A 14227-nucleotide genomic window follows, 5' to 3' on the forward strand; every position below is an offset into this window, starting at 1 on the left:
CGCTTTTCTATTTTATGAAGTGCTGTCACATTTTTATTATAAGATAAAATATTATTCCTATTTTATAGGTGATGAAATTGAGGTGGTCAAATGAAACTTCCAATTCAATTCATTAGACCAAATCAATAGATATTTGGAGTGTTTACTTGGTTCAAGGAACTCTGCTAGGCCCTTTGGGGAACATAAAAGTGTCAGATCCTGCTGGAATGGAGTGTACAGACTTACTGCAAGTGACTGGATATAAGTATGTGAAATTTATCTAATTGTTCAAGGGCATAGATAAGTGTTAAGATAACAATCAAGATAGGAATTTTGAGACTGGAGGAATCAATGTGCAAGTCAAGATCTTCCTGGCAAAACTTTCTTCCTTCAGCTCCTGTGGCTGTGTCATTTTCGTCAGGTGCACTTGGTTACGCATCCCACCTGCAGCCCCAGGGAACTACTTTGGGAAATCCTGAGCACCTGGCAATGATCCCAGCCCTAGGAATAATTCAGTAAAGGTTTGAATGAATGGATAGGTGAAGAGAGATTTTCCAAGCAGAGACAACAGCATGAGCAAAGGTGTGGCTATGCCCTGGTGAGTAGACAGGCCTGACCGGAAGAGCAGGTTTAAAGAATGGAAGCTTGAAAAAGAGGTTTGGATAAATTAGTGGGGAGGCAGTGAAAAGAGAACCCAGACAGCTAGGTGGCCCACACAGCTAGGTGGAGCAGCTTGAATTTTATTCTGAAGGCACTGGGAAGCCAGAGGAGGCTTTGCTGGGGAAAGTTGATGAGAGTGGCACTTTGGAAAGGGTATCTGGGGCAGTGAGGTGTAGACTCTTTTTGTTTGTTTGTTTTTAATTTTGAAATTTATCAATTTCTTTTTTTGTTTTTTTGGTCGCTTATATATATCCTGTACTTGATGTCATATCTTGTACTTGGGTGTCATATCTAAGAAACCATCACCTAACCCAAGGTCAGGAAAATTTAATCCTTTGCTTTCTTGGAAGATTTTTACAGTTTTAGCTCTTGCATTGGGTCTGTGATCCACTTTGAGTCCATGTTTATATATGGTAAAAGGTAGGGGCCACCTTCATTCCTTGGCATGTGGATATCCAGTTGTCCTAGCATCTTTAGTTAAAAAGAATATTCTTTCTCCATTTAATTGTCTGGGTACTCTCATTTTGGTAATCCCTCCCTACCCACTTGTCCTATTTTCCTTATTCTCATCCCCGGGCAACAACTGATGAGTTTTCTATCAGTATAGATTAGTTTGCCTTTTCTAGACAGAACGTACTCTTTTTTGTTTGATTTCTTTCATTCAGTATTCTTCCATGTTGTTTGCAGGCATCAACAGTTCATTCTTTTTATTGTTGAATACTATTCCAGTGTGTGGCTTTACCACATTTTTAAAAACTCCTGTGAGCATTTGTGTACATATCTTTGTATGGACATATGCTGTCTTTATTCTTGGGTAATTATTGGAGGGGAATGGCTAGATCAAATGGGAGGTATACGTGTAACTTTTTAAGAAAATGTCCAACTGTTTCCAAAGTAATGGTACCATTTTACAGTCCCATCAACAGTGTGTAAGAATTCCAGTTGTTCTGTATTTGTACAAACAGTATGGTTAGACTTCTTAATGTTAGCTATCCCAGTAGGTATATGTTGTTGTTGCATTGTGGTTCTCATTTGCATTTCTTCAAAGAGTAATGATGTTGAGCTTGTTTTTTGTATCTATTTGCCATCTGTATATCTTCTTTGGTGAAATGTGAAGTGATGAAATCCGTTTTTGGAAAAGTTGGATTGTTTGTTTTCTTATTATTGAGTTTTGCAAGTTCTTTATCCTGGATACAGATATTTTATCAGATATATGATTTACAACTATTTTCTCCTAATCTGTGACTCATCTTTCATACTCTTGACTGTGTCTTTCAAAGAGCAGAAACTTTAATTTTGATGAAGTCCAATTTATCATTGTTTTTCTTTCATGGATTGTGTTTTTGGTTTCGTATCTAGAAAAATTTGTCTAACTCAGAGTCCCCCCAATTTTCCCTTATGTATTTTTCTTGAAGTATTAAATTTTAAGTTTTCATTTAGGTCTGTGATCCATTTTGAGTTAATTTTTGTGTAAGTTACAAGGTCGGAGTTGAAGTTCTCTGTTTTGCATGTGGACATCCAGTGGTTACAGCACCATTTGTTGACTGAGTTTTTCTCATCTATTTGTGCTTTTAGAATGTCATTTTTAAAAAGTTCATTGCTTACTGAGTTTTGACCAGGGCCCAGGAGTTGCCCTCCTGATCCACAGAAGCGGTCTTTGGAGAGAAGGGTTAGTACAGTCATTCCTCCCTGAATGTCTGTTACAGAAAGCATGCTCAATATGTCCATTTCCATGTGAAGTCCCCCTAGCACTCTGGCCTTAACCCTGTTCTGTTGGACATTCTGTCAGTGCTTTAGATGATGACATAGCTACCGTAGGCCCTGGAGTCCATAAAGCTGAGAAGGAAAGTGATTTGAACCAACTGGATTTGGGATTCAGCAAACCTTGGGGCCTAAAACAAGCTGAAATTCTAGGGAAAAAACAGGAAGCTCCTAGGATTTGGGGCCTAATCACTACACAGGATGTGGGAAGCAGAGCCTTATGGGCCATAGAAGAGATGCAAAGGTTTTAGTTGATAACAAATTCAACCTGGGTCACTGGGCCTTCTCATAGTGCTCATGCAGTCTGTCGCTGCATCAGTAATGGACAGTGTCATTGTCAAGATCAAGGTTGGTCATAATCTTGCTCTCCCGTGAGGGTCGGGTTATACCTGCAGGCTGATGGTCTCTCTTCAAGGGCCTATGCCCTTAAAGGAGGCTGTGATTAAAGAGAGAAAATAGGGCACATCTGGAGGAAACTGATCAGAATGTTGGAAGGAGAAAACCATGCCCTATATGAAGCTGATGAAAGAGCTTGGGATATCCATATTTGTTAACTTATTTACTCATTAGTTCCATGAATGTTTCAGTCCTCTTATGTTCAAGGTAAGATTCTAAGGGATAGGACATAATGATTGCAACATGATATGGAGTCCAGCGATGGTCTCTAGAATGGTGCGGAGTTGCCCAACTGCTTCAAGAGGTCTAGGAAGATCTTCCTGTAATGATGAGTTTTCAGTTGAGTCTTTTTTTTTTTTTAATTTAAATTCAATTAACATATAATGTATTATTGGTTTCAGAGGTAGAGGTCAGTGATTCATCAGTCTTATATAATACCCAGTGCTCATTACATCACATGCCCTCCTTAATGTCCATCACTTGAGTTGAGTCTTGATTGACAAATAGGAGTTTGACAATTAAAGAGAGGAAAGGGTTTTCCAGGCAGAAAGACTGCATGCCCCCAGGCCCTGGGCAATAAGTGTCAGACAGGTAATGTGTATTTTTCACAGTTTTGACTACATTCCCCAGTATGCTGTCTGACTGTAACCCGTTTTGTTGATCTCTCAGATTAAATGAAAAGACATGCCTCCCAGGGGAGTCGATAAGTAATTCGAAGAGGCTGGGGGTACAGGTGGTATATGTGTTTGGCATGGTGGGGACACAGCATGGAGGGCTATGTGCCAGGCTAAGGAGTTTGGACCTTATCATGGAAGGTGGGGAAACATGGAAGGATTTTAAATTAGGAAGTCACATGGTCAGATATTCATTTTTGAAAACTGTCATTGGCAGCAGTTGGGGGAGGGTGAGTCTGGAGACAGGAAATAGCTAGAAGGCCATTGCACTTGGCCAGGTGAGGCATGGTGGTAGGAGTAGGGAGGAAGAGGCAGGTTTAGGAGAGGCACAGAAAGTGGGTTTGATGGGATCTGGTAGAATTATATGTATGTGGTGAGGAGCCTGGGCTGCTGGGTCAGTGGTGGAGTCAGGACTGTGGGGTGTCAATTAAGGGAATATAGGATAAGAATTTGGAATCTCGGCATGTTGATGTATTGAATTAAAGGAACTTGTCTCAGTGGGACAAGGGGATGGAGACTTCAGAAAAGGTGCATATATAGGTTTGGGAGTGAAGTCTGTGCTAGAGACTTAGGAAATGAATACGACCCTGCCCCCTGTCTTTAGCCTGTACTCTTTTGGAGGTTCTGATATGTTTGTTTCTTTCTCTTACTTCTGTCCCCAAAGAATCTCAAGTTGGTGCTGAAATCATAAGGCTGAATCTTTCAATAGAAGAAAAAGAGGACTTAGCAAGATTTAAAGGCAACCTGGGGGGGGGGGGGGGGGAGGGAGAGAGAGAGAGAGATTGAGAGAGAGAGAGATGCTGGAAAGGAGCCTGAGAGAGAAAGAGAAGAGTGAGAGGAAGACCAGGGAAGAGGGTGTCCTGGAAGTAAGGAAATTTGTGGTGAAAGAAGCTGTGAGGATCAGAACTGCAGAGATCAGTGGAGATGAAAACAGACATATCTTTAGATTTGACAGTGGGACTTGCCAAGGGTTGCAGGAGCCGCTTCAGTACCAGAGGGAGGCAGAAGGTCAGGCTGTAGGTGGCAGCATGGATGTTAGAAGGTATAGGGGGGAGGCGATAACTGTTTTTAAATATTTGACTTATCCTCTTTGGCTGCCAATTTGGATAAGTCTTTAGGTGCCGATGATAGGACACCCTACTCACTGGCCAAAGCAAAAGGAATTTACAAGCTCAAATAACTGAAAAGTCCAGAAGAATCAAGCAAGGCTTGATCTCAGTGTGTAAGTGATATCAAGATCTGGTCTCTTTCTGTCTCTCCGCTTTCTGTTCTTATCTGGCTTCCTTCTCCAGCCCAATGTGATGGCAGGAAGAGTACTGGACACTCCCAAGTTTATGTCCTTCTAGATAAAGTTCAGCAGAAGTGAGATCTTGTCTCTTTCTTGTAGATCCAGGATTCTTAATTGGACCTACCTGGATTTTGTGCCCAAACCTGAGCCAGTGACTGTGGGAAGGGAATAATGATTACTCAGATGATCGGATAGAGGGCATGTGTCTGCTCCTGGCTAGTCATCGTGGCTGGAGGAACTCAGTGCACTGATTGGCAAGGCCTGGGTCATGTGGCCAGTGGATCTGGGAACAGAATCCCAGCTGAATCATTGGGACTACCTGCAGGGGAGGGGTAGTTCTCAAATAAGAGCTGAAGTGCAGTTCCTGGAGGCTGGAATGGATGTTTTGGCTGGAAAGAAAATAGCCACCGGAGCTGTAGGGGAAAGACTAGGATCAGTGCATGGAAATTATTGGTTTCTACACTTCTGCTTTTAGAGAGAGATCTTTCTATGCACTGCAGGAATGAACGAGGCCAGCTGTGGAGGTAGCAAGTTGGCTGACACGGGGTTGGGCCGGGGGGTGGGGGAGGTCCAAGCAGTCACTATGAATAGATGCCAACAGCCCATCAGCGCTGAGTAAATGGAGGAGGTGATCTGGAAGGCCGTTTCCAAACTGTTTCTCTGTAGCACAGTTAGGAATACATTTTTATACTAAAACTCAGTATACCCTCAAAATGCATATGAAACCGCAAGCAGAAGTTTCATGACAGAGTACTTTTCCTTACTACGTGACACGTGCGTCTTTACTCTTCCAGAATCCCAGTTGTGTGCAACGCAACTCTGTTGTTTTCACGTCAAACTAATGTCAAACCTGCCATTCGTAACCTCCTGTTCTAAGGTCAGGGGTTTAGGTGGCGTAGGCTTGAAGCTGGTGTTTGAGTCTGGCTTTTCCATGGTGATGGTGGCACTGGTCAAAACTGAGGAAGCAAACCTGTCCTGCTCGTGCGAGTTCCGGATCCTGCCGGTGCCAGAGCGGCTCCGGGCCGTGGGGGGGAGTGGCCTTCTTGTGGGCCCGCAGGGCAGTGTTGGAGGGAGGTTCGGCGCTGGCGTGTGCAGGAGGAGCTCGGAGGCAGCCCGGTAATCTGTCTGTCCGGAGGCTGGCCAGCAACGGCTTACGTTGTGAGGATGAATGTGTGTGCCTGTGTGTGCTCTCCGCCAGGCCTTTATATTGAAGATGAAGGAGTGGCTTTTAAAAATAACATATTTTTGACTTGAAACAAGTCAAGACAGAGAGTGGAGACAATTAGAGACTGACATCCTGTTTAGTCATCTCTCCAGAGAGCTCTATTTTCAGAACTGTTCCATAAAGGTTCACAAGTGGTATTAAGACAGTTTAGGGGATATTGTTAACTTAGCGGTTGTGATGTAAATAGCTGATTTGAACACTGGGGTGATCTACAGTGTGCTAACACCTTGATAGCAGATTTTGTGCAGAGGGATGGGGGCTTATAAGAATAGGCTGTTGTATAGGTAAAGCTTTCTGAGTCAGAACGAAGCAGGCATCTTTTATTTTGAAAAAGTATGTAATCAGGGTGTGGCATTAAAAATATGTGGTGGTAAGGTAGGGGAAGGTCAATGCATTTTTTTCCCTAGTCTTTGTCACCTATGGGTACAGTAAAAACGGTAAATAGTACTGTCAAGGCTCTCTGAGCTCATTTGGTGGAAGCCATGGCAGCAATGCTGAATAGCGGTGTCACAGACTTTTGGATGAGAAGTGTGAAGCTTGGGGTGGTTAAGGACCTTGCCCAGAGTCTAGAACCAGCTGTGGCAGTCAGGCCGGAGGCCATGTCCTCGTCTAGTTTGGGCACGGTTGTGATTTGCATCTTCTTTAACTGTAATATTCTACCAAAAATGATCAGCTGTATCTGTAGTCAGCTTCACTGGACCTTTCACTCTTTGAGGAAAGGTCAAAGGCAGAAATGGAGCCATGGGCTGAATCCGACAAGATTTTGACAATTGTAAACTCATGTATTGGGGTCCAAAAGAACCTCACAATCCAAGGCTTAGAGGTGTTCTTGGATAGTTCAAGGTTAGCACCCAACATGAAGAGGGCAGAGTCTGTCTACATGGGCTAGTGAGATCAGAGCAGATCTAGAGGGTGCTTCCTGAATCCAGAGGCGTGCTATACCAGGACAGGACGGAACCCGGAGACGGCAAGCTGCTGAGTTTGCAGACTGGATGTCTCAGTAGCTCAGTGCATAGATAAGAGCTTTAAGGGATGTTCATACTCTGGGAACAGGCAAGGGTCGTGAATGCAGAGCTCCTGAATTGCCTTCCCTGTGCTTGCTGAAGATGAATTACACTCAAGTGAAAATGGTAGAGATGGAGACGGAATTCTTCTCATACTTTTTGCTTCCTAAAAGGAAAGGTTGCAGTTGACCACCCACATTTGTTCATTACCTTGTATGTTGCCATTGTTTCTCTATTTCATACACCTGCCATGTGGTTATTTTTTTTAAGATTTACTTATTTGAGAGAGAGAGAGAGAAAGAAAGGGGAGAGAGGCAGAGGGAAAGGGAGAGAGAGAGAGAATCTCAAGTAGATTTCCTGCTGAGCGCGGAGCCCAAGGGACTGAATCCCTCGACCCTGAGATCGTGACCTGAGCCGAAATCAAGAGTCGGATGCTTAACCAGCTGAGCCACCCAGGAGCCCCCTACCTACCATGTGGTTTAATAAAATGTTGCTCTGATGTAGGATAGGGATATCTCAGGAACAATGACCAAGTTTACAGGTGCTTCTCAATAATATCACAAAGAGCCAAAATGGAAGAGAATAAAATTCAAGACAAGGGGAAACATTGAAAGAACTGTTTTCCTTAGACCTGCTTTTCCACCTTTACGGTTTCTTGTGTTTTCACTTGTTTCTTGCCCCTCTGCTATTGAATGGAAGACTTAGGTCTGATTGATGGCTGTGATTTGCATAGCTAGGCCTCTTTGTAAAGCATTATTTGAGGCCCACAAAAAGTACTTTAAAATTATAATATAACCCATAATTCTTTTCTCTTTCTAGGTGGATCTGGAGCCAGAAGGGAAGGTATTTGTGGTAATAACCCTAACAGGGAGCTTCACTGAAGGTAAGGATGAGTTTTGGGTGGTTTCTGGTATAAGTATAATCTAGTTCCTACTCAGTAGGAATTTCTAACATGGAAATTATAAAAAGAGCATTTTGTAAAAGATGCTTTAAAAATTGTTTTATGTTGGGTTGGCCGGTATTTAGTTTCTAATGATCTATTGGTTTGGATTGCCAGATTAAATATATTTGCTAAATCTGGCAATCTCATTATTTGTTTGACATACTGAGTTTTATTTTCTTCATCATCATCTTAGCTGAATTGGTTCTTGCCTCTTTTTGTTCATGTCTATCAAGTTGTATTATAGATTTTTGGTTTTGGGGCCAACTTTTCAGTTTGCCCTGAATGTGTTAAAAAATTTAAGGATCAGATTCTCTTTCTTATAATCTTTATCTCATCCTGCTTTTTAAGGGATTCTATTCCTCTTCCCCTGGTGCCACCCCCACCTCCCACTCCCTAATTTTTTAAAAAAAATTTGAAGTAAAATGTATGTACAGTGAAATGAACAGATCAGAAGTGAGGAATTTGAGTTTTGGCAAATGCATGCGGCCACATCACCAGCACCCTGATCCAAGATAAAGAACATTTCCACCACTCTGAAAGTTCCCTTGTGTCCTTTCCCAGTCAGTCTCCTGCTGCCAGAGGCAATAAATGGGATGTTTTGTTTTATTTTTTTCACCATAGATTAGTTTTGTCTATCCTGGAAGCTCATATAAATGGAACTATGTAGTATGTTCTCTCTTGTGTCTGATTTCTTGCGCACAGCATAATTTTGGTGAGATCCACTCATGTCATTGTGTGCATCAGCATCCTATTCCATTACACACCCATTCTCTTCTTGATGGACATTTGGAGTCATTATGAATAATGCTGCTATATGCATGCTCATACATACACTTTTATCGAAGTACACTTTCCTTTCTCTTGGGTAGATTCGTAGTCCTGGAGTTGCTGGGTAATAGAGGAAATATATGTTCAACTTTATAAGAAACTCTCAAATGTTTTTCTAAAGTGGTTGTATTTTTATACTCCCACCAGCAATGTATGAGCGTTCCGATTATTCCATATCCTCCCCAACACTTGGTATGATCTTTCTCTTTAATTTTAGACAGTCTAATGGGTATAAAGTGATATCTTGTGGTTTTAATTTGCATTTCCCTGGTGTTGAATACTTTTTCATGTGCTTATTGGTCATTTTCTTCCCAAGTGCCAGTTCAGGTCTTTTTGTTTTCTGAAATTTGGTTTTTCTTTTTGTTACTGATTTATGGTTATGTTTTCTAGATAAGCATCCTTTGTGAGACATTTGTATTATGAATATGTTCTCCCAGTGTGTGTCTTGCCTCTTCACTTTCTTAATGGTGTCTTTGAGCAGAAGTTTTAAATATCTCTGAAATCCAGTTTATCAATCTCTTCTTTCATAGTTTATACATTTTGTATCCTCTATAAGAAACCTGTCATAGGGTCACAGTAATATTGTCCTATTTTCCTTTAGAAGATTACAGGCTTTTATGTTTAGGTCTGTGTTATGTTATATTTAGGTCTGTGTTCCTTCTTAAATTAATATTTGTGTGTGGAGGGGTTGAGATTTCTTTTCCCTATGCTATAATCCAGTTGTTCTACTCCCTACCATTTCTTGAAGACTTTCTTTTTTCTTGGAACCTTTGTCACTGATCAATTGACCCTACTGTGGATCTATTTATGAACTGTCTATTTTGTTCTGTGGATCCATTTGTCTATCTTTATGCCAATACCACACCATCTTCATTGCTGTTGCTTTGTAATAAGTCTTAAGGCTAAATAGTGAGAGTCCTCCAAATGCATTCTTTTTATTTGTTTGACTATTCTCCATATTTTAAATTTTGATGTCTATTTTAGAGTCAGCTTATCAATTTCCACACAAAAACCTAAATTTTGAATTGAAGTTGTATTGAATCTATCCATCAATTTGAGGAGAGCTGACATCTTAACAATCGTGAACATCTTCAAATCCATAAACTTGGTATATTTCTCCATTTACAGATGATCTCTAATGTCTGTTATCCATATCAATACTAGCAATTCTATATAATCTTCAATATAGAGATCTTGCACATATTTTAAAAAATGTATTCCTAAGTATTTTAAACTCTTGTTGCTGTTATAAATGGCATTTTAAAATATTTATTTTGGAAATTGGTAACAGTATATAGAAAAGAATTTTTTCTTGATTTTGCATCCTATGACCTTAAGAAAGTTCATTTATTCTAGTAGGTTTTTCTTTCTTTTCTTTTTTTTTTGTAGATATCTTAGTATTTTCTCTGTAAATAATTATGTTGTCTATGAATAAGGCAGTTTTCTTTTTCTTTTCTAATATTTATGGCTTTTATTTCCTTTTCATGTCTTATTGTGCCCGGAGGCCTTGAGGACAGACCTCCTTGTCTCATAACTAGTTCTAGGAGGAAAGAATTTAGTCTTTCCCTAGTAAGTGTGATGTTAGCTGTGTGCACTTTGTATATACTTTTCATCACAATCAAGGAAATTCTTTCAAGTCCTAGTTTTCTGATAGGTTTAGTTTTTCTTTTCTTTCTTTCTTTCTTTTTAATCAAGAGTGACTGTTAAATTTTGGCAAGGGCTCTTTCTTTATCATGGACATGAGCATATGGTTTTTCTCCTTTGTTCTTTTTTTTTCCCCAGCAAGCAGCTAAATTACTGGCTATCACCTTAAAATTGTGAAGGCTTTTGAGAGTGGGGTTTTTTTGTTTTGTTTTGTTTTTTACTTTTTCCCCTTAATTCTTGGACAGATTCCATAGTCCTGAGACATCGTGTTCATTCGTAAGACATAACCAAGTTGGGGCTTCAGTGGAAAGCCTAAGGTGTTTGAAGTCCTCTTAACATTGTGGGACTTGGCCTTCAAACTCTCTCTCCTACAGTGGGAAACAGCAGACATCTCAACTCCTTTCTCTCAGCCTTCTCGTTACTGCTTTTGGTGGACTTCTCTGAGTGTCTCTTGTGTATGCACAGATTGGAGGAGTTTATAGATTGGGGGATTCTTCTCTCTGTGGCCATATCTTTTCCAGAATTTCTCTGCTCAATTTCCAGTCATCTGTTAGTCCTGAATCTTGTCATTTCACTCTTCAAGCCAGTAAAACTGTAGTTTTCTGCTTGAATTCTTTTCACTCAACCCTGTGCAGCCTGGGGAATATAACCTTGGGAGATGGCCTATAAATATGGATCTTGACCAGCACAATTCCCTTCTTTCAAGTGTCAGATTCCCTCCAATTTCTGTCCCTTTTTTGGGTGCTCTCCAGTGTTTTCAACTAATTGTTTTAAAATATATTTCTAGAGGTTTTAATTGTTTGTGGTGGGAGGGTTAGTCTATTAAAAGCCACTCTACCATTATTAAAATCCTGTGAAGACTTTTAAACACGTGGCTTAATGGTTTGTCCTTTTGGTGTTGGCATTTTGCAAATTGGTGACACCTTTGAAAATTGGTTTTCTCTCCTCTCCGCTGACCGTTATTCATGTGGGAGAGTTGTATTAATGTTAATGTTTAATTTTTCCATCTGTTGTCTCAATTGTTGCATCGTATCTTTTTGCTCCAATATTGAAATTAGCAGATATGTGGGATACTTGGACATGAAAAAGCTCTCCAGATTACGGTTTGGTCAGCTCAAAGACCTTTTTGTTTTGCTTGGTATCTTGTACGTAGAGGATTTGTGAGAAAAAGGAGTCTGTTGATAGCTCAAATAAAATATAATGTGGTATTACAGAACACTGTTGCTAGAACATTCTCACAGCACATGAAACATGGGCAAAACCATGGTAGAGACAAACCCAGCCATGAGAGAAGAGGCAGAGCAAGGAGTGGGTGAGATTCTCAGTGTGTTGAACTATCTTTCTGCAGTAAGTTACACGGGACCGATGGAGTGTGGCTGTGCACAGTAGACCAGGTGTCATTATGTGACTTCCTTTTTTTTTTTAAGAGTTATGCCACTTTTCAAGGGCTAAATTGTATCAAGGTTCTGTCTTTAATTGTAACACTGGAACACTGGGACTGGAATCCATATGGATGTTCTCATTACATTAATTTATTAGTGTTAGTGATAAGAAAGGAATGCCAAATATCACTAGCGGTGAGTTCTTACCAGGTCATTGCAATAGTATTCCTTTTAGAGGGGACCCTGGGTAAAATTGTGAGGCTGGCCGAGTTCCTCTTTGGTAATCCCACCTCCCCTTTAAATTAGTCCTTCTTGCTCTCTGCCTTTAACTGTCTCTTACTCCAGTAAGATACCCAGTGATCTCCTCTCTCTAGGAACAGTTGCTAATAAGAAAGACAGTGAACTCGTGGACTAATTCACACTGGAGTGATAGTGATCAATATCTTAGTGCTCTACCCCTCTGAGGTGTGTCTGCATATTTTAAAAGCTGCTAAAACTGATACTTTATCCATGAGAAGTAGATTTTCAATGTTGACATTTCAGGAGCTATGGCATCTATGTGTGGGATATATTTTAGAACCTCAGATCTATTCTCTCTCTGTGGGAGCATTGTCTTGTAAGTTTGGCTCCGAGGCTGGGGGCTCAGCTTGAGCTTGCACATTGCTTCTGCTTTAGAGCACAGCTCCCTTGTCAAACACAGAGGCCGTGATAGCTGCCTCTGTGTGTGCGTGTGTGTGTGTCACATGAGGGAATGGAGCCCCACCACGCACCTGCTACAGCTGTGGCCGCAGCTGGGTCCTGGCATTGTGAGAATGTCCCTAGCTTGGCTTCCCTCCTGGCAGCCACTCTAGATTATGCCCGGCCATAAAATGACAGGTTGGCTGATAGAACATTTGGAGCTTTAGTTCTCAGCTTGGATGCTGAAGGGCTTTACTTAAGGAAGCACTCTGAAGTCACGCCTGCCCAGTGTTCTCGGGCTGTGAAAGGAGCATTGGCCTGGGATCCCAGAGGGATGGCCAAAGCTCGAGAAATGTTGGTTGGGCCTCAGGGTGCATCAAAGGCTGTGGTTTTTGAAGGTCAGATGTTAAAATGTGTAGTACTTTGCCAACTGTAGGGTGCTGTATGAAAGTATGCTAGTGGGATTCCCATCTCCATGTTCCTGTTGTTATGGTAGCAGGATTCCTGTCATTCTCCCCACCCCTGCCTGGGACCCCATGAATACTCAGCAGATTTGTTTTATTTTGGCGTTGGATGTATTTTATACTAGAAGCTTCAAGAATTTAGTGAACAATGACGGATATGCTGCTGGCTTATCTCCATGCCTTTTTTCCTTTCATGGCCTCCTGTAGGAATTCTGCCGCTAGCTCAGATTCTATAATTCCAAAGCTCTCCTTAAAAAAGGAAATGCTTAAATATGGCAATGATCTGTGATATACAGGGCTGGTGTTAGGAGCTACTGACTACTTCTCATTTCTTCCTCTCTCATTTTCTTATCTTTCATTAGTTATGCTGAAATAGCTGCTAAGGCAAACAGTTTTTATTAAATCTAAGACATGGCTAAGAAACGACATGGGACATACTTACCGGGTACAGACCTGTGATTTGCCATAGATGCTGGGGAGATAACGATGGACAAGACTTAGACACTCTCCCGAGGGAGCTCACAGGATGGGGGGCAGATGCACCCCATGTGTGCACGGCAGGGGCCCAGGTCCTACCACGGGAACGAGTCCAAGGCACAATGTCAGCACGAGGGAGTATGTAATCAGATCAGCCGGAAGGTTTTTAGAGAAAGCTTCTCAGGGGAGATGATGTTTAAAGCAAGTTTAAATGATAAATGGAAATGCGCCAGGAGGGGAGGATATTTTAGGAAGGGAAGACAGTTTGTACAGAGGCACAGAGGTGAGAGAGCAGCAACAGCCTCCAGAAACTGAAAGTAGTGGGTTGGTTTTGGAGGTTGGGGAGCATGGGGGAGACGTGGCCAGCGCTGTGGGAGGGTCTTCTGTGAACGTTTGTCTGGAACAGTCTCAGTTTTGACTGGTGTACCAGTGTAACTGTGAACAGTGCCACCTTTCACTCTGAAAGGGTCCTGGGTTAGATAAATGACATGGCCACATTACTTCTAGGTTAGGAGAGGATGGGGTTGCCAATGAAGGGTTCTAAACAGAGAGAAATAAGATCTGATTTGGTGGCAATGGGTTCAAGGGGCTAGGGGCAAGGGGGTGTTTGAACGTAAGAGGAGACAAGGGTGTGGAAAGCTATTAAGAGACTGTTAAAGTTATCTAAGAGAGAGATTAGTAGAGCCTGGGTTCAGTTGTAATCCGTGGGGATGGATAGAGAGAGAGAGAGAGGGACAGTTCTAAGACATGTATACGAAGCATAACCAACAGGAGTTGGCAACTCACTGGATGTTAGGGATGAATAAGGATGAGTCTCAGATGAT

The 14227-nt window shown here is 41.5% G+C and overlaps 1 protein-coding gene across 2 annotated transcripts in view; it reads left to right on the forward strand.

Moving 5' to 3' along the window:
* The window catches only part of PRKCH (protein kinase C eta), a 219108-nt gene that overhangs the window by 57294 nt on the left and 147587 nt on the right, over nucleotides 1-14227 (forward strand). For both annotated transcript variants that reach the window (XM_032405248.1, XM_032405249.1), the window contains exon 2: nucleotides 7807-7870. In XM_032405248.1, the coding sequence (XP_032261139.1) occupies nucleotides 7807-7870 (64 nt within the window). The remainder of the gene's footprint in view (nucleotides 1-7806; nucleotides 7871-14227) is intronic.

The sequence above is a fragment of the Phoca vitulina genome, unplaced genomic scaffold, assembly GCF_004348235.1.
Source record: "Phoca vitulina isolate PV1807 unplaced genomic scaffold, GSC_HSeal_1.0 scaffold7, whole genome shotgun sequence".
Taxonomy (NCBI): Eukaryota; Metazoa; Chordata; class Mammalia; order Carnivora; family Phocidae; genus Phoca; species Phoca vitulina.